The sequence below is a fragment of the Chelonoidis abingdonii genome, chromosome 10 (assembly GCF_003597395.2).
Source record: "Chelonoidis abingdonii isolate Lonesome George chromosome 10, CheloAbing_2.0, whole genome shotgun sequence".
In the NCBI taxonomy this organism is placed as follows: domain Eukaryota; kingdom Metazoa; phylum Chordata; order Testudines; family Testudinidae; genus Chelonoidis; species Chelonoidis abingdonii.
The window spans coordinates 47676033-47702174 of record NC_133778.1 but is presented as its reverse complement, the minus strand read 5'-3'; the positions used below and the strand labels follow the sequence as shown (position 1 = coordinate 47702174).

The following is a 26142-nucleotide window of genomic DNA, read 5'->3' as shown; positions in this document are numbered from 1 at the left end:
TAGTCTGGAGTAACGGGAATGGCAGATTGTGTCTTCACCGAAGATGCTAACGTGTCCTGGCCAGTATGTTAGATATACATACATCAAACTCAGATGTATTTGGAGAGGTGGCCTACCGATTAGGTAGAAGTAGTGGACAGCGTTGGAATCGTCTCATTTATTATTTGGTTCTTGTAAAGTTAATTACACGAATAGCATTTTTATCTGAACAAGATTCAATTTATTTGTATCCACATTTGTTTGTCTTAACTTTATACAAAGTAAGTATACAAAAACACCAAAGAAATATATTCACAGTATTATTTGTTGTAAAACCCCACTTATTTCTAAATTAATATTAGCAAAATCAACAAACAAAATATCCTTCCAAAAACAGACACTCAACCAAGCAACAAAAACACACAGGGAGGACAAACCACATATACATGAAAAGCACCACTGGTTTCTGTGATTGAAGACTAAGCAGTAAATTAGCCATAAGAGACATCATACAAACACAGGAAAATTAAAAAAGGAAGAATTAACAAAACAAATCCCCTTCTCAAAGTGTAGCACAACATACTGTGGATGTCTTGCAGATGAATCACAAAGTAGTGGCCAGATCTTTTCAAAGTGATATTTAGTTTAACCATTTATTTATTCAAGATTCTCATATTTACTTTTGTTTCCATTGCTTTTATCAAGGAATAAAGGTTTTTTCCTATCCCATTAGCATTTATATTTTTGGGGAAATGAGTAACTCTTGGAAACTGTGATTAAAGTTTTCAGAAACACCTGAGTCATGTAGGAGCTCACAGAAAGCCAACAGAACTAAGAAAACTTTACCTTTCTTGAAATGATTTTTTAAAGACTTTCAGGAGCTAAGCCAACTGTAATACCAACTTGAGATCCAGATTCATTCAAGAGAAGATGTATAACCAAAATGGCTCAACTCTTAGCCAGGCCCTAATAAGTGAACTTCAGAAACCTGCTGAACATCATGCAATTCATTCTTAAGCATATTATTCGGATTGGTATTCCAGTTACATTGTGATACTTTGCTTTTCACATCAAATTTATAAATCTTTGTAACTCAAATGGGAAGCCCAGGTCAGAACTGAGAAAGACCTTGTCTAGCAACACTAGGCAACACAATCTAATTAGTTTTGGGAACTCGAAACAGAGCTTAAAGGTCTTGGTCCAACATTCTCAGTAATAGGATTCCTTTCCTATTAATTTACCACCACGAGATATGATCAAAGTGTTATTCAGTGAGCATGTGATTATAGTTGCATAAAACTGTAGTTTTACAGAACTTTCATAACTAATACTAAATTAGCTAACAATAGAGAACATGGGTTTACTAACAGCATCTTGGCAAATAAGCTACAAAATAACAAAGCAAAATTGTGTTCAATGGTCAGTTAAGTCAGTTTTTGAACAAGAGACCTGTTACGTGTTGGTGAAAGACCAGTTTTGAACTACACAGAGCTCTGCTTCAGTAATTTTGCGATATATAATAATATATATAATTGTGCGATATACACTGAGTTTTAGATGTGTATTTAAAATATATTGCATACAGAGCATGAGGAACAGGACTGGAAGAGTTGTGGGGGGCAAAGCCCCCACACACAACAGCCCAACCCTCCAGGAGCCTGAGTCCCCGCTTCCCGCACCTTACTAGAGCTCCTGCCCCTCCTACCAGGTTCATCCTCCCATCCCACTCTCCTTACCTTACTCTCTCTGCTGACCAGCCTGAAGCCCTCTGGTGAGGTCTTTCCTGCTTCCCAGACCTCGAGGGTCCCCGGCACCTTTCTGCTGTAGTTTTGCTAGCCGACAGGTGAGGGCTCAGTTGCTGCCAGGTGGCTCAATGTGGAGTGGGACTCAAGTGCCGGCCAACTGGGCCAGGTCACAGTGTGCTCCCTCCCAGTCAGGTTTTAAGGGGTGAGGGATAATGGCCCTTTACACGCCGGAACCTTGGTAGAGGTGTGTATGGTGATGGTGATGGACATGGCCAAAGCAGCAGATGAATTAATACTTAAATATCCCGCAAAGTGCATATGTTTCTTTTGTTAAGAAGCCTGTGTGAGGGGGTATGGCACGCTGGCCTCCCGAGTGCCAGTGATACAGAGATCTGTATTATTGAAGACTGGGTGATATATTGTGTGGCATATTCACCAGCCAGCCAGAAACCATTGATATTCTTTTCAAATACATTTGATTGTATAATAAAGCGCTAAAGTGCATCATAGTGCTAAAAAGAAAAGCTAATAAGATGCCATATAAAATTGGTAATAAAACAGAACATTCGTATCTGAATATATGAATACTACTTATTCATTCCAATTAATTTAAGGATAGAAAAGAGGAATATGGTCTCTCACAAATTTGTGTAAATCTTCATGCTCATTTAATTTTAGATGGGTGAATTGTTGAGCCACAGTTTACATGAACAGCTCGACAAAGCAGTAAACACAGTATATGTTCACTTACGGGTCTCTCTAAATTTTATTATCCTTAATTAGTATGCAGTATAGTCCAGTCTTTTCATTTATGCAAGAGGAATTGGTACTTACGGATGTTATTTTATTACGTACGTCTAAAATAACAAAATCATCTCCCCCTGGAGACAAACCGGAACTCAAAGCTCCTTTGATCAGCTCCAAAAGAGAAAAATCGTGCTGTCAGCATCCTGGCTATCACTACATCTGTATGTATGTATGTATATAAAAGCGATTTTTTGTTATTTTTCCTTTCCTTGGAAACAGATCCATATATTATAGGAGCCCTATATATTATATTAAGGACAAGGAAAGTAACAAAAATGTCTAGAGCATAGTGAGTCTGCTTCACACCATATCTACAACATCCCAGAAACAGCGATATTTTAGATATTTGGCTATTTAATGCTTGGGTGGGGGAAACAGTTAATGTTTTGCAGTAAGTTATTTGGTTTAGAAGCCTTAATTCTGGGGCAGGACAAACACACACACCATATGGGACAGCACCGCTTGCTACAAATAGCACAATTGGAGGGAAACCTCTTTAGAACATCAATATGTTTGTGTCCTTCTGTATATTTTCTTTTTCACCTCTCTTTCAGACTGAGGCTGAAGATGACCAATTAACATCATACAATTGCACTGAAGTGATGCTAATGCTGAGTAAAATTCACTGGGATTGTACATCCTCAGCCAATTTAATTCACAGCAGCTGGCCCTGGCAAAGCACTTTAATGCAGCAGTATGATGCTAGTGACTGTAACGGTTAAATCCCATGTTGCTTGCAGACTTTTTAATGGAGAAAGCTAGGCCTGAATTTACCATTATGTGTGTAGGCCTGGATTGAGGCAAAGAAGGGCATAGCTCTCACATTCAAATCAGATATTTGATAAAACTATTATAATAAATCATTTCCTGTTTTCTCTTAAAGAACAAATGACTTGTAGTTTGAGAAAGCTAAAATTCCATTTTAATTAAACATTTGGGAGGGAAGGGGAGCCTCTGAGAAGCGGAATCGAAATTTGAGAGGTTCAACATGAAGAAACACTAAAAAGTTTCACCATAAGCTATTTGGGGTCCATTAGTTCTTCAATATAGTCAGAACTGAAGAGAAAGAAGACATTTTCATTTTTTCAATCTTTTTTATTCAAAAGTTTTCAAAAGAAATAAAACAGAAAAAAGCTAACAATCTAATCAAATGTACAGTTCAAAAATGTCTTTTGGCGTTTAACAACAAGTCCTAGGAAACAAAACTACAGAGTTATCTTGAACCGGACAAATAAGTTACCACTGGCAAGTTTGTGGCACTAGAAAAACAAAAATAAAAAATTAACTCTCTTGATCATATAGATATCTCTATGAAAATCTTTTTTTTTTTCAATCTGTACAAAAGGTCTTTCTTCATAAATTAATTTTTTTTTTTTATAATTTAATGGCTGTCTACTATGTGATGTTTAAGTAACTGATTATTTCTTTATGTACAGAGGTTAAATTTCCCAAATCTTACCCAGACAATGAGTATGGCACTTAGTTCAGACATTTCCAGCAGCAGCTCTTCCCTCCCTCTAACACAGCTATTATATTGCAATTTTAACGAATGCAAAATATCAAGTAGTGAGAGATCCAAGAATGGCAATATACCAGATACAGGGAAGGTGCTGCAGGAGGTCTGGACTTTTACAAAGCAGTAATATTCCAGGGAGCATAGAACCAATAATACCACAACTTTTTTTTTTTTTTTTTTTAAAAGAAAAAACAAACATCTTTTATGACTATGTAATTCACTAGAATCTACACTTCTCAGAGCAGCAATTTACTTTTGAAACTATGAAATGTCACTGACATCTATACTCCAATACTCACACAATTTAAAAACTAAAAAATACTTGAATGAAGTAACTGCTTAGCCCTAGCTCCTGAGCTAGGATGATTTGGTCTGTGGAAACAGGGAGGGCCAGCAACCTGTCCCAGTACAAAAAGAAATAAACTTTGAGGTAGATAACTGATCATATACAGCTGACCAGACAAGTACACAGTTTTGGAAGACAACTTAATTTATCATTTGATTTAAAACATATGCCATTGTAATAAAAGAGCTTAATAGCAGTGATTTATCTAATACGTAAAAATACAAATAACTGTGTATTTATGAATCAGGAATTTCATAGTTTCAAAATTGGTTTTCTTTACACTTAACACTTGTAGTGATGATGTAAAGTGTGGCACTGCTTGGATCCAAATCTTCCTTCATGCTTTTTGTGTCCATACATCAATTAAAATTATAAAACCTAAATGTAAATGTACAAAAAAAGGCACATTCTCCTAACCGCAAACTGGTCCGGCAAAAATAAAGAGTACAGAAGACGTAATGCTGAGACAAATCAGAATTATTGGTTACTGGCTCTTTGTTCTTTGGTAAAGTTACCTTTAAAAGTGCCAAGTCTTTTTATTTTTATTTACCTACTATAGAGAGCTAGTACCCAATCAATTATGAGTCTACTTACATCTCAGCTTATGTTTGCAAACAAGTTCTTAGCTTTTGCCATTTGCTGTAATAGCAAATTTTCTGTTTGCTAGGTCTCAGCACAATCATCATTCTAAAGCACTATCATTAGTATAAAGGAAGGACAAAAACATTCTGTGATATTCCCACCCCAAACTCCCCCCTCTACCTACACTAAAACTAGAACATCAAGTTAGTTTATGAAAAAAGGCAAAAAAAGATTTTACATTGCATCATACAGCAGAGTTCCTAAATCATTCAAACTATCAGAGGAAACTATTGGCATATGGCCTTACAAACAATTTATCCTATTAAAATTTCCCCAGTCAGAAAATGTGTTTCACACAGAACATTTTTCCCCTCTTGCATTTCACTACCTTACATATTATGTGAAAAAATCATTAAAAACACTTACTACACATTAAAAAAAGCCAAATTTTCAGCAATTTTTACTGACTACCTTTTAAAAGCCCTATGCTGCTGCTTTACAAGGCATAATAGACCAGCTCATTTGGTCAAAGCATTCTACACCGTTAATTTGGACTACTTACTGAAACAGCTACAGCATGAAAGATTTAAGGCAAATTGGAATTTATAGAAAAGGATAAGACACTTCACACTACGTTAAAAGAAAAACAGAAAGCTAAGAGAACAGACACTAACTGCAACACTGCACTGTAGCAACACACACACACTGCAAGCACAGATCATCATTTTAGATGTTTTACTATTTTAAACGTCAGAAAACCCATTTCATACAATAAAAAAACAAAACAAAAGAAACAAAAACAAAAACAAACAAAAGAACCCAAAATACAAATTCTGCCATGCACGTGAATAAGTCTTGTGGTCATCTGTGCATACCCAGAAATTTAAAAAAAAAAAAAAAAATTGCGTCAACACTTGATAAAAATTTTCTTACTAAAATAAACCTGTTCACAGGAACAGCTACTAGATGAATTTAAGGATTTTTATGCACCTTATAGAACTTATAGCAAAAATAGTTTTAGTTGATTTCATTATAAATAATGTTTTCAAGAACCTGTGCAAAACTGTCAATAATTTCTAAAGCACAATTGATCAGTAAAATCCATGATTGTTTCAGCCTTTGCACCCTTCTCCAGGCAAGATCAACACTGGTTATCTGTAACATAAAAAAGTCAGAGCTAGGGCAGAGTTACTTTTGCATTGTCTTCTATTGTAGACATCTATGAGCTAAATTGTTTCTTACCTCAGATGTAGTTTTGAGAGGACCAAGTGAGCCCATGTACATACTTGACAACTGATCATGGAGGTGCCGAGTGCCCTGGGAGCTGAGGGTGCTCAGCACCTCCCCGGATAGGTCCTTTGCCTAATTACAACCGTATCCTATAGTTCCCCCCCCCCTCCCCACACAACCTCATTGATTCCCCACTGGGAGTCCTGCTTGCTAAGAGCTTAGGGACTGTGACCCTGCACTCAAACTACTGAGTGGTTTTTTTTAAATGGTAACTACTGTTGGCGCATTCATGGGGAGGAATGTTAATTTTGCAGATTAAGTTTAGTAATTTTAATACTCTTCTCCACCCTGCTATTCATTACTTATAGGGACTATACTGACTCATAGTGCATGTAAATACTAATAACAATGCTTCTTAAGACATTACGTTCATGCAGTATTGACTTTTAAGGGGAGTGGTTAGTGTTTCCAATGGTGGCTACTATAATATGCCTCAGAGAAACTGGGTAGCAGTTTTACCATCTCTTCTAGAGGCCAAATGCTGTTCCTTCTGTCCTTCTGCTCTGTGAACATGCAAAGCCCCAAACGAGTGGAGATAATACTGAACTGTTGCTAGAGACAGGATATGAAGAGCAGTATTTTGCTTCCCTGTGTGTCCTGGATCACTGCTTGGCAGCAGCAATCTCCACAGGCCCACAGAGAAGGCTTAGGACAAGACCATGCATCTGAACTCTACTGACCCACAAGCCAGATGCCCTGAATTAGGAGCATGCAGGGGCCACGGTGCAGTAACAGTCCACAGGACGTGCCTGGGTAATTGCGAAGTGTAGGATTTAGGCCCCTCAACCTCAAAAGGAAGAATGGCAATGTGCAAGGCCTGTTTACTTGGGATTCCTGTAGGGGCCAGTATTTGGCCGATGTAAAGTAACCAACACGCAGACTTGTTTACTATTATATGGAATGTGGCATCAGATGAAATGTGCTCAGCTACAGAATTTGTTTATTTGACAATTATTAGACTTCTTGAGTATAGAAGGAATTCTTATCTGAATACTTGGGATGAGAGCAGTGTTACCAGTTACCACAGAACACAACTGACCCGCAAAACCAAAGGTAAGTGAGATACGTATGTATCAGTGAACGTGCACTAGGAAAACAGGATTTGGTTCAGAAGAAGAGGGTCATATGTACAGAAGGTGCACAATCATAAAACTGCTGGCGCTTTTTGTGTGTTCTGTGTTTCTAATAAACCTGTGTCATGAGAGCTATACAAATGAACTTTTATGAACCTTTCAGAGCACATAAACAATGCAGCAAGAGATTCACTTTCTACTGCATGAATAAAGTTCTTTCAGTGTGAAGTCTTGCAAAACTTTATAAAAATGTATGCAAGTGAAGTATAGGGTTCATGATGGTTGGGGGAAAGACAAAGGAGAGAAGAACTAAACTCCAGAAGCATAGGTCTTGGAAGGATGGAATGAAGAATATGGAATGCTAGGGAAACGGTCAATGCAAAGAACACTTTAAAGGTGGCAAGCTATAAAAAGCAGTGCTGCGTGGAAGGGGTTACAGTCCAAACAAATGAATGACTTATTAAGGAAAGCACATGGAACATTCTCTATGAAAAGGAGAAAATTAACTAACTCTGAGACAAATTTAAGCCAGGACTAACAATTTGTTGACCAGTCTCTCTCCTTCCTACAGTAGTAAGACACAGAAGGGGAGTCTTTCCAAGTGAAACTCAACAAGGATTTCCTTGAGGAGATTCCACTGTATCATCCCACTGGAGGTGGCATTGCTTCTCTGTAGGAAAGCCACTTTCAAGTTAGTGCTGGGATTCAAACTGTTCTCTGCACAAGTCCGATGACATGCATGGAAGCACTGATGTCTCAATGTGAAAAGTTAAGGTAGAATGATATGCAATTGTGCGCCAGAGAAACTACTAATAAATTATTACAGATAATTCATTAAGGGCCTAATCTTAAAGTCTTTACTCTATTTTTTCTAATTTCATACTCTGGCAAAACTTAAATTGACAGTGGGAACTGGCCCTAAATTATTAGCATTTTTATTTAGATTATATCACTTTTGTAAGCTACAGTATATTGTACATTTAGTTTTGAATTCATGCCTTTTACAGAGTAACAGGACAAGCCCCTACCTCAGTTATTTGTTTTGCTGATACGTATATGGAGAATGGTCACTGGACGTCTCTACTGTAACCTGCTGTTGACCACTAGCTTCCTGTAAAAGAGGAAAAGGGGTTGAGACATGATACCCAGCAATACTAGCTAGTGCCCAGATTTCCCAAAATGCCTAGAGATTTTGGATGTCTCTGTATTCTGTTGTCTAACAGAAATGGGACACTTGAATGGGCCTAGCTTTCAGAAATGTAAGCATCTTCTCCATCCTTCTAAAAAAACCCAAGTCCCTCTCTAAGGTTTCTCAAGTTAGGCACCCTAAATCTGATGCATCCAACTTGGCCTTCATTTTTATTTATAATAGAAGATCTAATGAAATATAAAGTGATCAAGTACACGTTCTATTTTCTAAATTGCTATCGCAATAACTAGACAATGTGATGAGATTAACAGAATAGAACTACACAAACGTATTAAAAAATGAGTGAATAAATTCTGAAGGTTTCTGTAGACCACTACAAGTCACCATCTTTGTGCTGCAAGTCAATGTGAAGAACATAGACATCTGTATTCCCATAAACTGTGTGTGCATCTGCTTGAGTACTGTACTGTGGCTGGCTCCATGGAACGCTAAGGGTTAGCTTCACTAGAGAGCTCTCAACACATATTCCAGTAACCAGGTGATGACTAATTCAACTGCTAGAGTCACAAGGTGAGTGGGCTAGTATTTTTTATTGGACTAACTTCTGTTGGTGAGAGAGACAAGTTTCCATGCTTATACAGAGCTCTTCTTTAGGACAATGAAAGCTTGTCTCTTTCACCAACATAAGTTGGTCTGATAAAAGATCTCAGATGAGATGAGATGGATGAGGTAATATCATGGTACCTACGCAGCTACAATACCACAACATAATTCAATGTCTGGTACTTAAAAGGACAATACAGTGAATCCCCCACTGGAAGTTTGCCTCTGACACATCTGGGGAGATGTGTAAATCATACTAACCAGGGTCAAGTGTCTCAGGACAAACAGACTCTGAAATGGATAAAAGATGGCCTGTAAACTTCAGGGTGTGGGCAGAGGGAGATAAAAGAAAGACTACGGAAGGAGAAGGGGCAGGGGTGAAATCTGCCTTGTCCATCCCCAGTGTTGGGGATTCTTGGTATAAGTGGGGCCTACGTAAACTTGCAAGGAAATGCTAAGTTTTAAGTAAGATAATACATACATAAGCTTTTTGTTCCTTAACCTTTTTCCTTCCTGTCGATGAATAAATAATACTTTGATTTGAACACGTTATTCTCTGTCACTACATTTTTTTTAGTGGTCATGGGTCAGAAGTCTAAGTAGGGGCCAAAATCCAGCTGGACCTGCTGAGGACGTGATTGATGGACAGGAGTGATGTAAATAGTGTGATTACATCCTGGGAGTTACAAGCCTGTAACTGGGAAAGAGTGCCCAAGGAGAGACTGAGAATGGTCAATGGTATAGTTCCCCGTGGAACTGCAACATTCAGTCACATCTCAAAGCTGAGCAGGGCAGGGCTGGGTCACTGCTTGGATGGAAGAACTAACTATTAGAAGTTCAGGTTGGTGCAGTACATTTATTAAATGAAAATAATGACATGGTGGTAGTTTTATTAAACTGAATTTGTACGCAAAGATCCTGCATAATGTAATGTTTTCATCTGTATTTTTTTTTCTGGCAAAATAATAAATATAACAATTTTGGCTATAATAGCCTGCCTCTTACAAAATTTACCAACCTCAACAGGAACAGCTGCTGTCTGAACATGTGTATACTGGGGTATGTAGGCTCCTTGCATAGCTGTTGTGGCTGGCATGTACTAAAAAGACAGAGAACACATTCAGCTAAAATAAAATCTGATACAGACCCCATAACATATTTTTAAGTATACATTTGAGTGCTCTGGTAGGGAAGAGGATTCAAAGCAAGCTTTATCTAAAATCAATAACCAGTGCAGAGAGGTGAGGTGTACTCCACTGAGCAGTGTTATTATACAAACTCAACTTTAGCCTTCAGAAACAAAGAGGTTAAGTATTTTCCTTCCAAAAAAATTGCAGTCTGAGCCTTTTTCTTATCAGCATGTAGCCAAGGAGGAAGGATGATCTCATGGTTAAGGAACTGGCTTGTGACAGAAGAGCTGTGTCAAATTCTTGTACTGCAATACACCGTGTGACTTTGAGCAAGGCTCTTATCTCTGTGCCTCAGTTTCAAATCTGTGAACATAGAGGACAATATTTCTCTTGTTGACAGAGGTGTTGAGGATAATTACATTTATATTTGAGAAGTGGCAAGAAAGTACACTGATGGAGGCCAGACTTTATATAAATAAAGTGTGCTATGTATTTTTTATTGATTTAGTGTATTTGTTTCCATGAGGAATGCAGTTTAAACTAGGAAGCTCATGGTGTTCCTTTGGGTAAGTGGTTCAAATTTAGCTTAAGTCAATAACGAGCAAAAGTTACCGTCAGACGGGTCTCTTCTATCATCTGTATTAAATGATTTAGTATAGGTAATTCTCTATGTCAAACTACCATCTCGTATGCTAGATATAACATTGCACAGAATTGAATATTCAGATGTAAGAGGTTTTTAGCAGATCAAATGGCTTCATATCAGACAAATGTATGTGAATCAAATGATTTATTTACAACACTGAATCCTGAAGAGTAAACTCAGCACCATTGTTTCTGCTTCAAGTCCAGTTCTAGAATTAAAACTGCTTGAATTGGGCTACTTTCATTTGCTTTTTTCCATGTATTTGGAGTGCATTTCATACTACTACATTAGCTGGTCTGCTTGCTCTTCCGCTCTAAAGTGTGGAAACAGCCATTTACATTTTAACTGAGAAGGAAAAACACTTAGTGGGCTGGTTTTCATGTACACTACACAGATATTGTAATCAATACACAACATTTTCCCTTTGTAGATGCTGAGCTTTATATTAAATTGCCACATACTGTTCCAGTACTGCCTAATGAAAGGTGACTCATCTGTTGTGTCAGAGGGTTTATCATTGATGCAGGCTGTAGTGACATGGTGTGGTCCATGGAGGGAGTCAATACAGCACCCTATAGGAGAAAAAAAACAAGTTTAAGAATGAGACCGTCCAGATTTTAATTACACTTCTCTTTTGGCTCAGGCATGCTAAACATGAACTTTAAGTCCAAGAGCATACACTGGTAGGGTTTTCCCTAACCTGCAACAATGAGTCTGGATACTAGCTGGTCTTGGAGATCCTAAGGATTTTATTCCATTTTATAGCTAACTACCCGATTTATACATGCACCAATCTGAATTTGTAAATTAATTGCTTAACTTCCAACCAAAAGTGCAAGATTTGATGTACAATGGATAGACCTGCAAATATTTCATGTGCCACTATCTTAGAGAGAATATTTTCCTCAACAGCAACTAATGATGCACTTCCATGACTGCCTGTGCAAGTTTCACACCCTTGAGTTAGGCATTGTAACTTCTGGTCAGCAGGACCGGCGCTAGGGTTTTGAGCGCCCTAGGTAGACGGCAATTTCGCCGCCCCGTATGCTGGTCCCGCGGCTCCGGTGGAGCTGTCGCAGTGGTGCCTGTCGAGGGTCTGGTGTGCCTGCGGGCGGTCCACCGGACCCGCGTGAGCAGCCAACCGTCCGCAGGCATGACTGCAGCAGCTCCATGGGAGCTGCCTGCCGCCCCCTCCAGCGGCGCCCTGACCCAGGGGACGCCCTGGGCTGCCGGCTGCCGCGGCGGCGCCCTGACCCAGGGGACGCCCTGGGCTGCCGGCTGCCGCGGCAGCGCCCTGACCCAGGGGACGCCCTGGGCTGCCGGCTGCCGCGGCAGCGCCCTGACCCAGGGGACGCCCTGGGCTGCCGGCTGCCGCGGCGGCGCCCTGACCCAGGGGACGCCCTGGGCTGCCGGCTGCTGCTGGCAGGTCAGACTCCCTCTCTGTCCTAGCAGCAGGGCTGCTCAACCATTTAAAAAAAATTGGAGGGTGCTTTTTGGCACCCCCAAATCTCAGCGCCCTAGGCAACCGCCTAGTCCGCCTAAATGGTTGCACCGGCCCTGTTGATCAGGGAAGTAACAGTTTCACTAGGGCATGAGTACTAGAGGGCTATGCTGAAAATACCATTTGTTCTGTAGAAAGTCTATCTAACATGATGGGATTAGCACATTCGTGTCATGTCTCTCCATCTTTGTATGTACAGTAGACATACTTTTTAAGCACCTGAAGTTGCCAAATATTCAATTGCTGTACAGGTGCTCAGAAAACTCATAAGAATGCATAGCAGTTAATTTAGATGGAGGGATACAGGTGGGGTTTATTTCCACCCTAAGATGTTCCTGTAAAATTAGGTTTCTAAATATATTGTGTTATATATGCAGGTGTGTGACTGAAAAGTGGTTTAGGCTGAAAATTAATAGAAATAATTATAGCACACTGAAAGTCAGTGTTTTTGAATGAATAATTTATTCCTTTTACAGCAGGTCTTATATTTTTTTATAAAGTACTGAGTGTAGCTAGAAAAACAACCATGTGACCAGTGTCGATGAAATGAGTCACAGGCACAAACACTGCAAGAATTTCCTGTTCTGCAGACTGCAAGCGTCTCTGCAAAGCAAATGAACGAGAGAGAGCGAGCACAAGTTTCCACATAGGCCAAAGACCAAAACTGAGAAGTCAGATATCTAGAGCTTTCATTTCACCGAGATAATAGCTAGAATTGCACACCTGTAAACGGAATAGCCCTAATAGCACAATAACCTATTAATTTACATTTCTCGCAGCATAATTTATAGGCTTTCATCCTTGCTTATCATTTCAAAACTCTACATTGATAAAAGGTGTAAATAAAATCAGTTGTCTCCATAAATGACAAACTTGGAAAAAATATGCATCAGCTGGGCATACTGAAAGGATGTAAGTGTTCAACACCATCTTTTTTGCTTGCACAAACAGAAAACACTTTGCCAAAAAGATGTGCATTTTCCAGCCTGCATAAAGAGGTTAATTAAAGTCAAGGCAATTTTCTCCCTAGATTTGAAAATGTGCCTGTTTGTCAGCCATGGCACTGCATATATTAAAGCACAAGTCAGTGTATATAATGTCAGTACCAATAAACTCAGTCATTTTGATGTGAAATGGTACTGATGAAGGGGAAAATATGATGGGATATAATACATGACCGTGGGATATAAAAATATCATAGCCATGAGCAGGGGTGACCTGCATAACTCATGAGTGGGGAAGTCATGGGCAACTAAACGAGTGCCCATAAATCTATGTATATCATACCATATATTTTGCTTCTGTAAAACAGCTGGCCTGAATTATTTTAGATCTGCTCTCGAGCATTATTAAAACTGGTTCTGCAATTTATCACATGGATATTACCACCACGTGGGCTATGTCACAAAGTGTTCAGTCTCAGTATGTACTTACCCCTTGGGAAACTGTACTAGGGATAAATGTAGTTGTCCTCATCAACCTGCCTTCCTGAACACAGACCATGTCCCTTTTCCTTCTTACCTTTCACTTTCAAAGTGACCAAAAAATGTGAGAATGACTCTACAGCCCAGTGGTTACGGCCCGCACTTGAGAGGTTCAAGTTCTGTCATTTCATTATTTGGGAGTGGAGAGAAATTGAACCAGACTCTCCCACATCTCAGGTGAGTTTCCTAACCGCTAGGCTGAAGGTTATAAGGAAGGCCATTGCCACCTCCTCCTCCTGGCTGTTTTGTATGGTGATAGACAGGCTCTGAGTATGTCTACTGGATTAGCTCCCACAGGCAAAATAAGCAGGGACATGACTATCTACAGCTAGACTGAAGATCATATGGGCACTTAGGCATACAATGCATCTTGCCATCTGCCTGAGGAAGCAGTGCACATGCCCAGAGAAACTTAGGCACCTAAGGGAATTCTGCAGCAAATATTTAGGTGACGAATGAGTGTAGGTACCTAGTTCGGTGGCAGCTGAGCAGGGATTTTGTGGATTGCAGTGGTGCCTAAATATTGGATTTAGGCACTTAAGTCCCTTAGTGAACCTGGGCCACTGTTACCGAGGACCAGCAAAGGGGAGAGATGAGACCTGGCACAGGAAGGCTGGAGTAGTTAAATTGTGAAGTAGCAGAAGTCATGACTGAGCCCCAATTCCAGCTGATCACCTTCTCCTCCCTCCTTCTTAGCCTACAGAGTCCCATGGTGGAATCACCAAAATCCAAGAAAAAATATGGAAAGAAGAGTTACTTACCTTGTAAAAAAACTGTAATTCTTTTAGATGTTTTGTCCCTATGATGCTCCCACTTCAGGATGTGTGCACAACTGTGCAGTCTTGATTGGGGATTTTGTCAGCAGTACCCATGGGTTCACACCTCCTCCTACGCAACCTTCTGCTCCAGTGCGAGGATGTATAGGTGAGCAGACCTACTACTGCTCCAGTTCCTTCTGAACCCCAAAGCTCAAGAATAACTCCAGAACATAGAGAAAGAAGGCAGGTAATGCATCAGCTCTGGAAGCATGCACAAGAGCACCATGCTGGGAAAAGACATGCACTGATGACCAAGTGGCAGCTCTGCAAATGTCTGAGACATGCCCCTTCTTCAGTAAGGCTACAGAAGTAGACTGCACTTTGGTGGAATGAGCTATCGCTCCAGGAGTGGAATGCAACCCTGAGACTTAGTAATCCTGAAATCCATTTAGAGAGTCTCTGGGTGGAGATCGGGTGCCCGTTCGTTCTTTCCATGGAACGTAAACGTCTAGGAGAAGCCCTGAAGGGCTTAGTCCTATCAAAGTTAAAAGCAAAAGCTCTTCTTATGTCCAGTGTACAGAGACTTGCTCCTTCTCTTGAAGGCTAAGGCTTGAGGTAAACCATCGGTAGATTAATCAGGACATTCATGTGGAACTCTGAAGATACTTTAAGTAGGAAATGGGAGTGAGGGAAATGATGTCCGTTTGTCACAATAAAACACCATGTCTGGTGGGTCAGCCATAAGGGCTCCTAACTCTTCTACTATCCTGGCTGAAGAGATGGCTATAAGGAATGAGATCTTGAGAGATAGATGAAGGAGGCAACAGCTCCCCAGAGGTTCAAATGGGCTTTTCTTAGCATGTTAAGAACCAAACTGAAGTCCCCTGGAGGAGCTGGTTTCTTGACAGTAGGAAAAAGATTAAACAGGCTTTTAAATGAACTTTGCAGTGATTGGGTGAACAAAGACTGAAAACTCTTCAAAGGGGGGTGTGTGTGTGTGTGTGTGTGTGTGTGTTTCTTCTAGCTGCCATTACAGCCTGAGTTCAGCTATAATCCTGTAGTTTTCAAATTTACCAGGTAAATTAAGAATGTTGGAATGGCGAGACTTGAGAGGCAGTGCCAGATCAGAAAATGTTTCTATATCTCCGTTTCCTAGTACTAAGTAGTACTGTCTGGATCTCTGGAGAGCTGTCCTGGTTTATATTCCAGAGAGTCATCTAATACTCATTCCTTGAAATGACTTAACAAGAGGCTGGGGTGTATTGTAGTGATTCACTGACAGCGGAAGGCAGAGAGATGGTTCCAGGAACAGTCAAAGGAGCTCTGGGAACCATATTTACCTTGTCTACGATTGTGCGAAGAAGATAGCCACTGATTTCTCCCATTTCAGCTTATTCAGGAGATTGAAGAGTAATGGCATCAGGGATAAGCACAGAGGAATACACTAGGCCGACAGATACTAAGAGCACCTCCTAGTGAATTGCGACAATGTCCTCCCCTTGACCAGAACCGTTGGTACTCATCAGCTAGTGACAGTAGAGTGTTGTTGATGGTAAGGCAATTTTGCCCTGCAGTGAGGCCTGGAGAATGTCCAGCAAGGAATGCTGAGATTTTGCATCTCCTCTAGTGGGATTTGTAAGGTCTCTGTAGTCCTTTACACAAGTTCCTGGAAGGCCTTGAAATTATCTGTGCCTGAGTAGGATGGGAAATGGGGGCATAACAGTCTCCTCTGCTGAGGAGGAGGATTTGTGGGAAGGAGTTGTCTCCTCTTCTGAACCTGGCTGCTGCTCCTCTGGAGGCTCCTCCTGTGAACTAAGACCTGGTGTCAGTTGTTGCTGTTCTTGAAGAGTCCTCTTATGAGGGTACCCTGTAAAAGTGCTCAGCGTAGGGGGCCCTCTGTGGTGGGATGTAAAGAAAAGAGGTAGGACCCAAAGGTTGTTTCTGCCAGATGCATATGCTGCCGGGACTCTCTTCCTTGGGATGCACTCCAAGGGAGAGATTTTAATGAAAAGGGTGAGAAACCTTAAACCAACGACTCAAAGTCAAAGTCAGATGATGTCCTGGGGGAAAGTGGTGTTTGTACAGGTTGCCAGTAAGGGACCAGTGACTGCACCAATACTGGCTGTTAAGAATTCAGATGGAACCATCAGTTCTGGAGCTATGAATTGGTACCAGCGGGAAGTCTCTCTCAGTACCCTTCCTGTGGGTAGCCAGAGACCACATCAATGCCAGAGGTCAAGTCCCCCTGTGGATACCCGGAGATCACACAGATACCAGAGATCAAGTTGTCATGGAAGGGTAAGCAGACTCTGGAAGGTAAACTGGTGCTGGAGGGAAATCCCTGCCGGTACCTCTGAAAGGAGAGAATTCAGTTTCTTCCAGGTACTGGGAAGTTTGGATAGTGTTCCTTGGGAGGCTGCACATTGGCAGGTACCAGAGACAATATCAAGGAACAGTCCATGCATTCTCTACCATTAGCAGAGGAAGAGAGTACCAAGGAGTTGAACACCTTGATGTTTGAGGAGTCCTTATACTTCAGAGGCTCTGAGTCCAGTACCATCTCTGATGCCCCTTGAAGTTGCTTGCTGGATGCTTATTAGTATTCAGAAGGTCTTTTGAGCCAGTGCTGGGGTCTCAGTACTAGAGGGAGTAGAAGCCTCAGCAGTACCCACACTGGGACGTTAGGACTCATTAATCCCAGTTTGAGGGGGTGACTTTCCACTCCTCTTGGTTTCTCATTCTGGAGAAAGGGGTCTCTGTCTTTTTTGGTGTTTTGGAAGAATCTGAAGGGCCTCCACGGTCTTTGCTACTGGAGCAGAAAGTCACCAGGGAGCTCTGAGGATCTAAAGCTGATGTACAGTGGGTGGGAAACTGACTCAGACCCCACAAGTCTCATAGAACTTTCCATAAGAGGAAGTTTTCGTTTATCCTCCCTCTGTTTATTTTTTAGATTTTCTGAATCCAGTGCAGATCTCACACCTGGAGGAGATTTGGAGTCTCCCCAAGGCAGCAGAGGCAGCCAGAGTGCCTGTTGCTACAGGGCAAAGATATGTGGCAAGTCAGACAGGTTTGAAGCCTAGTATCTTGGTATATCCCACTAGAAAAGTCTGCAGAAGAAAGTCAAGTTGTAATATAGACCCACACCAGGCAAAAAAGGGAGGGGGAATCCCGCAAAGCATAAATTGTACTAAACAAATGAAAAACTAAGAGAAAAAAGTTAGCAAGCTGTGCTGCTAGCTAAGTGGGCACTGCAACACTCCATCTCAAGCTGCAGGTGGCTGAGAAGGAACTGAAATGGTAATGGGCCTGGTCTTCCCTATATACCATCGCACCAGATCATGAGGAATGTGTAGGATACAGGCATGGACCCACAGCCACTGCTGGCTAAATATCCGCTCAAGAATGTACAGATGCGTGCACATCCTGAAGTGGAGCACTGGTAGAGACAATTACTTGAAGAAGAATGGATCTATTTCCTACAGTCTGAGATCTTCAGAAAGCTGTAAAATGTTTTATATCTACACAAACACAAAAAGAGCGACGGTGGGAGAAGGAAGAATAAGAACTTACAGGGTGCTGCATTATATATGGTTGAGGTTGCATCCAAGAAGGACTCTGAACCTAGAACAAAAATAAGATTTAATTTTCATCATATTATTTTTCTTGGATGCATCCATTTTAAATATCTTGATTATTTTATCAGTCGTAACATAAAAAGCCTTCACTTGTTCATCTGCTTACCTAACACAGCCTCTATCTGATGTAGACTAGGAAACACGGATTCCTATTAAAACTCCTATTTATAATCCTCAGCTCTGTTGGAAGGAGTAAAACTACAGCCTAACAGGAAGGCAAGATATGGACATAACATATCATGTACAACTCTCAAAGCAGTACGTTTTATTTATTTGTAGTGCAGGCCTTAGAAACTCTATGGAGTGCAGGCCTTAGAAACTCTGTAAAGGTCCCAGTGGAAAGAGAAGTTTGGCTTCTACTCATGTGGAAGTGTGAAATGCCATGTGTCCTTGGAAATCCCAATGGGAAAAGTAACCAAAAAGTCTCAGAAAGCACAAGATTGTTTGCTCTGAGTTTATGCTTACGTGGCATTGGAATGAAAGGACTGGCTAGTCTGATGATAGTTTCTACTCAGTTTGCAATGGATAAAATACCAGTAATTATGCTTCAACCTGTCACAGGGACAAGAATAAGGATTAGCATAGTTGGGTTTCTCCTGATAGGCCAAAAGAGTACAGTATTCTCAAAGACCAGGAAGAGGGAGTGGGGTTCTGACAAGCACTCTCTCCTCAATGGCAAGCAGCTCTTTGATTTTCAGGGGAAGTGAGACTGACTTTGTCTGAGACTTTCTGACTCGAGGCAGGATAACTTTAAAAGATTCTTATAACTACACTGATAAGCTAGTCTGCTTCTCTTAGTTGAAAGAGGCTGGTTTAAAGAACTATCTAGTACTTCTGCTTCTACAAAAGACTTTTTTGTGAGAGAAGTCAAGGCAGGCTAGAAACATGGAGCTGTCACATCTCCATCTCCTACCAAGGAAGTATGCAGAGGATGAGGAAGGTTTCCGATCTTTTCTGTTCACTTAAAATAGGTTAATTAGTGCTTATCATAAGCATCTTTCCCAAATCTGGACCTTAGCGTCCAGAAATCTGGGTGCCTGCATGAACCCCTCTAAGCTTAATTACCAGCTCAGATTTGATCTCGCTGCCACCATCCAAAAATTCCAGGGTTTTGGCTCCCTCTGGTCTCCCCAAACCCTTCCCTGGGGAACCCCAGACTTCAGTAGTAAGCCTGAGTCTTACCGCAAGGGAAATAACCCACTTCCCTTCCCCTCTCTCTCCCACCCAGACTTCTCCTCTGGGTCCTAACCTGAGAGTAACTGAGCAATTCTATACATCACAAATACCTAAGAAGCCATGTTCACATAAATATCACACACAAAGAGACAAACCCAATATAACAAGGAAACAGAAATGATTCTCATCTCTTCCCCTTCCACCAATTTCGCCTGAGATGCTGGCAGAGCTTCCCTCCGAGATCCTAAACACAAAGAGAATCCCCTTCCCTTCGTTTCCTTAGCCCTAACCAGAGAGAAAACTCAAACAAGTCTTTAAAAAGAATAGCTTTATAAAAAAAGAAAGAAAAAACACATGAACAAATATTATCTCTGCATTAAGTATGACAATACACAGGCTATTACTTAAAAGAAAATATGAATAACAAGACCATTCAAAAGAGATTACAATCATAAACCATTCCAGCAAACTAACACCATGTAAATTACAAACAACATATAAAAACTATGTTTTGCTACCTTTGTACTCACAACTTTGAAACTGAAGATTAGAAGCTTGAAGATAGAAAGAAGCCTCTCATAGCCGAGAGACAGACAAAAGACCCAGACCCAACATTCCCTCCCTGAGTTTTGAAAAAATCCAGTTTCCTGATTGGTCCTCTGGTCAGGTGTTTGGTTCCTTTTGTTAACCCTTTACAGGCGAAAGAAACATTAACCCTTAGCTATCTATTTATGACAGTGCTGCTTGGAGACCTAAGGGCCACAAGGTGCCTAAATCACCTCACATGGAGTCCTGTGAGGAGCAAAAGCAGTTAGACCTTGTTGTGAATTAAGGTGACTTTCTGCAAGATCACTATTTCCTGCCCTTCTTTCTCAATTATTTTTTTGTTGAGTCACATTGAATGACTCTCTTCCTTTCCAATCATTAAAGAGCAGAAGCCTGCCTTTGCAGCTCACTTTGTAGAAGGCAGATCGAGGACCAGGGAATTCAGGAACCCAGAGTCTTTAATGCCAAAATTGTTGGTGCAATTTGACTGATCTCTTCACCTGACTCATGACTTTCATCTGGGTGTATCAGAGGTGCAGAAAGAGTATGAACAAACACTAACCAAACGTTACGAAATCTGATGTCCTTCAGTAAAACTAACTCTAAGAACAGGTTTTGCTGCACCTCAAGGAAAAAAAGTCTCATTTTCATGATGCATTCTGGTTGTGTGAGTGACAGGATGCTGTATGTTCAGCAAGCATGGATCTGTAATTAAGATGTGACTAATACATATATTATGAAACTCTTTGGCCAGAAAAAAAATCACTTCCTTCCACACAGAATTATTCTTTCATTTTCATTTCTAATTAAAAGGATGCAACCATTTCAGATAGTACAGTGTGAACAGTGTTTAAACTGTTCCATTCTCTAGAATCTGAGCCTTGTGCCACATGTTGAAAAACACTGCTAGTAACAGATATTTGGAAATATGCAATATCATATGCTGCAGATTTGAATGGGAAATAGCCTAGAAAGCCTACATTTTATTCACAGGTAACTTCTTAGTGTTTCCATGTCAAATTTCAGTTTTCACATGCAACAAAGGAAAGAATCGGAGAGATTACCTGAAGGACAGTGAGAGCCTAACAAGGATCCGCTTTGTTTTTAACAAGGAATAAAAAACTAAAATCACTGGAATTTTGCAGGGTAGGGCGGTGGAATGGTGGAAGCTAATAATAATTCTCAAGATTTACTGACTATCAAGGCAATACCACAATGTCCTCCCCAGGATGACCAATTTTCAATAGGTAGCGGAAGCACAGATTAATAGGCCCATTCTCCTTCGCTTTCCTCACCTGGGCTGCTGAACCATATGGAAGTTTCTACAAGGGGACAAAGTAAGCCTTAAGTGGGACCAGAGGGACATGCAGCTCTTGTGCTGACTCTCTGTATGGGGCTGTATTTCACCTGTTCTGCACAAATGGTACAGTTTGGCCCTTAAACTCAGTTTTATGCTAGGAAATGGGAGGTAATTGCTAAATTTAACAAAAGCAAAATCTTCAGCATTTCATATGTTAGGATTTTTTAGTCCCTTGGTTTAATCTTTGATCAAATCTACTTTGCTTCTGGATGTCTCTCCTATATGAAGTAAATACCTACAATAGCTAAATTAGAGAGACATGGTGGGCGAGGTCATCTCTTTTATTGCACCAACTTCTGGTGAAAGAAAGAAGCGTTTAAGTTTACGCAAAGCTTTTCTTCAGACCTGAGGAAGTGAAGCTCTGCGTAAGCTTGAAAGCTTGTCTCTTTCACCAACAGAAGTTGGTGCAATAAAAGATAATACCTTACCCAACATGTCTCTCGAATATCCTGGGCCCAACACAGCTACAATAGCACTGCAAACGGCAATAGCTAAATGTCTCTTTAAGCTGTGGTGTGGCAAGTCAGCCTTTGCCTGATGCTACTGAACTGCAGCAGTAAATCCGGACTCTCAATAAATGGAAATACAGAAGATCAGAGTGGTATTTAAAAATGAGCATTCCTGAAAGCTTTATACCAAATGTGATACTGCTTTGTATGCATCATTTATCAGCATATTAAATTTTTTCTAAGCTTATTATAATGGGAAGCAGAATTACTCACGCCAATTGCCTATCTTTCAGTGCCCATTGGAGTCAAAGAACAGATTCCAATTGACATTAGTGTGCTTTGGACTGGGCTCCGAGATTCCAAAGTGTGCACTGAGTACTCTTTGCTCTACAATCCTTATACCACCAAAATAACTCCTGGTTTAAAAGGCCCTGTTAGGCCACAGAATGCTTTGCTCATATGTGGAAATATTTGTACTTGACCTCATGGCTGTCCATGATTTTCTCCCAGACATATGAACTCTTCTTCAATCTTCGTCCCCTAGGGTATAGTGAGTGTCTAATCTCTTCTCAGGACTCCTTACGCCTAAAGGAAGCCCCAGCAGCATGGGCAAATCTTCAAGCAAAAGTCGGCCAACCAAAGCAAAGAGGGTTTAAATAAAGGTATTCTCTTACAAATACACCACAGACAAAAAAAAGGATTCAGCAAACCACCACGGAGGACAATAGAGAACTATATATGAAATCTACAAGTGGCCAACAAATACCTTAGCTGTAACCACAAGCAACAGCCTTTACTTCGCAAGATTCCTTACATCAAATTACATTGCAGTGCTACATAAAATAAGAAGCACTTCAAAACAAGCACCCTGTTAGTCACTCATGTGGCAACTGTGCTAATCCTGTATGGAATTTAATAGCCATTTTAGTTTAGCATCTTTGTAGAGATCCATAAAAAAAGATGTGGGAACCAGTAAATAAGCATCAGTCCCTATAAATCAATTCTGTGATTGAGCTCTAAGTACAAACCTGGTACGTAGAAACTGGAGAAGCAATATATGGTGTAATAGATGTTTGAGTGATCATCCTGTTTGTTGCAATACTGTATGGTGAAGGATAAAATCTACAAAGTACAAAAAAAATTAAATCCTATTAATGTAATAACTCTATGAATCTTTCATAATGCAGAAAATTATTTTGTTTAGTGTCACCACTTGACGTACCCATTTTGTAAAGCAGCCGTAGTTGGATCGTAAGTAAGTGTCATTCCAGCCTTTAAGGAAAAAAATAAAATACGTACATATATATACATATGGAAGAGTTAACAAATTTCTATTTTGGAAATTGTTTACATAAATCCTTCTTTAAATATATTATTCTTTAGTAAAAAATTGATCAGTGATATTTTATTTTCCTGTGCTGAGGAAAAGGTTAACAGTAGGTGAAAGTAATTACATAGTAAAAGGAGTCACTGAACCATAATGTTGGCTCAGAATAAAGAGTTTCAGTACGAAGAGAGAAATGCAATATCTGAAAAATTGGGGTATGTGTGTGTTTTGCCTGTGGTGCATTAATTGTAAAAATGAATGTGGAGAACTGTTCTTCAGAAGATAGATGTGAACATTTTCATAGCCTCAAATGTTTAGTCTTACTAAAGACAGTAAAAGCATATGGAAGAATTACCTTGGATATTAAAATTTAAGAAAGACTATAGTATCAGTGTGATTGGGAAAAAACAGCATGTTGCCTTGTGTATTTCTCTCATATGTTGTAAAATAGGTACAGCACCGTATTTCAATCCTCACTGACTTATAACACTCACATGACTTAACCCATTTCAATGCTGTATGAACAAAATGTTTAGTTATATATGACTGAAGTTATGTTTTTTGGCAGTTTTACATCGGATGTATATATTGTGGGTAAAATCCTGTTCCCCTGCAAACTTCAACTGAGTTCAAGAGGATCAGGATTTCATCTTTTGCATTTACATAGGGACACAGGACTGAAATGGACCTCCTGGGTCACCAAGCTCAGTCCCCTACTATCACAGTCAACCCTGTCATATAAATCTCATTCATAAATTTATCAAACACATCATATAACCAGTTAGATTGTTTGTCCCCACTAGTCCGACTGGGAGGCTGTTCCAGAACTTCCCTCCTCTACGGGTTCGAAATCTTCTTCTAATTTCCTGCCTAAAAATTATTCATGTCCAGCGTGTATCCATCTGCTCTTGTGCCAACACTATCCTCTAGCTTAAACAGTTCTTCTACCTCCCTGGTATTTACACCCTCAACGTATTTATAGAGAGCGGTCATATCCCCTCTCAGCCTTCCCTTTATTAGGCTAAACAGCGAAGCTCTCTTAGTCTCCTCTTGCAAGGACACATCGATTACCAGAACTGTACGAAGTATTCCAGATGAGATCTTACCAGTGCAATGGCATTAATACTTCCCAATCTTTACTGGAAATACCTTTCCTGATATATCCTAGAATTGCATTTGCTGTTTTTATGGTCACATTACACTGGTTGGTCACAGTCTTCTTGTCATTGCCATTATGTCAGGTCTTTTTCATCCTCTGTTGTTTCCAAATGATGAGCCCCAAATTTATTAGAAATCCTTATTAGTCCCTAAATGAATGACCCTGTACTATTAAATTTCATCCATTTCTATTACTCTAGTCCTCAAGGCCATCCAATTCCAATCCTCCTTTGCATTGATGATCAACAGTTTTTTAAAAGAAAAATAAAGATGAATTTAAATATTTTATAAAAAGTTACAAACTGGCATGAGAGAGGTGCTGGCACACATTTAATATGCCAAAAGCCAAGCCAAGAAGTCCATATGCTTATCATTTTTGTAAGTATTCATTATCACACACCCACACTAAAGCTTGAAGGGAGGACTTACAAGTCTCACCTCGCCTTCTCTATGCCAAGCTCTCCCGTTCTGTATATATTTGTTCTGATTCTGTCTCTTTTTCTGTCCTCCATCTGCAAATTTGCACAATAAAGGTTCTGCAGGAGCTAAAGGAATAAGAAATACTTTGAATTAGGCATTTTTGTATATAATTTATTAGGCAGTCCAAATATTGTATACATTTATAAGTAAAACACATTAAATTTTATTTACTTTAAGAAAATTTAATGTTAAAATTAGAGCATTAACACAGACCCTTGATAGAGCATCAACTAGTGGGCAGGATTGAACATGAGAATACCTACTCCACAATACATTGTACAATCAATAGTTGACAATCAAGTCACATGCAACTAAAGTATACAAATCTTGAGAGATATGGAGACCAATCCATTTTCTTCTAACCATATACACCCAAAATTGTTTAAATTACTTTTCTGGTTTTTTTTAAATTTTTTTTTAGTAGTTTAACGTGTTGTAAAGGGGCAGTTGCATTGTAAACTCTAGTCAGTTTCTAAAAGTCAATAGGGTCTACATGAGCACTGTGGTGTGCAGTATGGAATTAGTTGGGGGATAGGTGCTTAACTATCTAGGGAGGATAAATAGCTAAACTGATCACATACAGATACCATCAAATGCCTAAAGCAAACTAAATGGAAAAATAAGTAATATTTTCTCTAATCTCTTTCAGTTACAGTCATCATGTGTTACTTCTAACAACAGGTTAAGTGAGATATAAAATGAAAAATTTAAATTGACTTGTCCCTTTAAGATAGAGATATAACAAGACGGTAACGTCGGGTACGGCTATGGACTACAGTTTCTTCTTAGCTCTTCTAGTTAAATTATTATATTTAAATTTAAAATGCTGACATAGTAAGACTGTTAGCAAGACACACAACCATGATGTGTTCTACCAAGTATCCCATGTGTATTCTATTGTTCTGTGAACTAATGAAGACTGTGGATCTAGTGAGCTGTGCCTTTCACAAAGTGCAGTCCAGGAAGATCATGGGTTGGGGCATGGGGCTTTACATCATTTTGGGCTTCCTGCATTCTGGGTCAGGTTCCCACTGTCAGTTATAGCAGCCCTTTAACATTTCAGTAGCTTCCCACAGGTGCATACATTCTGCTCAGGTAGGCCAGAATAGCCAGAGCTCAGGTACTCTGGCACAAACTCTCTCTTTCTTAACACTGCTTCTGCCCACCATGTCACGCCACAACATTGAAGGTTTGATGTGGAAGTAGTGTAGGCTGTTAATCCAATCTTATGCCACTTTGCACTGGCAGATTCCCAGCTGCTTTCTCCTTTTCACCTCTGCAGCACAGAGGAGACAGAGCCCAGAACTGAAACTTGAAATTCTTGACTATTTTCCTTTTACCCCACTCTTTGGTTAGCCTCAGAAAAAGGGATCACCTACAGCTCGATGGTGTTTTCTCTTT

At 40.1% G+C, this 26142-nt stretch overlaps 1 protein-coding gene across 6 annotated transcripts in view; it reads right to left on the bottom strand.

Moving 5' to 3' along the window:
• Positions 1-3605: 3605 nt before the first annotated feature.
• The window catches only part of RBMS1 (RNA binding motif single stranded interacting protein 1), a 197432-nt gene continuing 174895 nt past the window's right edge, over positions 3606-26142 (bottom strand). For 3 of the 6 annotated variants that reach the window (XM_075070167.1, XM_032782072.2, XM_032782071.2), the window contains exons 7-14: positions 24691-24806; positions 22999-23048; positions 22805-22898; positions 18181-18231; positions 11329-11439; positions 10110-10190; positions 8367-8449; positions 3606-6130 (exon numbers count right to left, since the gene is read on the bottom strand). In XM_075070167.1, coding sequence (XP_074926268.1) covers positions 8372-8449; positions 10110-10190; positions 11329-11439; positions 18181-18231; positions 22805-22898; positions 22999-23048; positions 24691-24806 — 581 coding nt within the window. In that variant the 3' untranslated portion in view covers positions 3606-6130; positions 8367-8371. The remainder of the gene's footprint in view (positions 6131-8366; positions 8450-10109; positions 10191-11328; positions 11440-18180; positions 18232-22804; positions 22899-22998; positions 23049-24690; positions 24807-26142) is intronic. The other 3 variants (XM_075070168.1, XM_032782070.2, XM_075070169.1) reach the window with 1 other exon arrangement.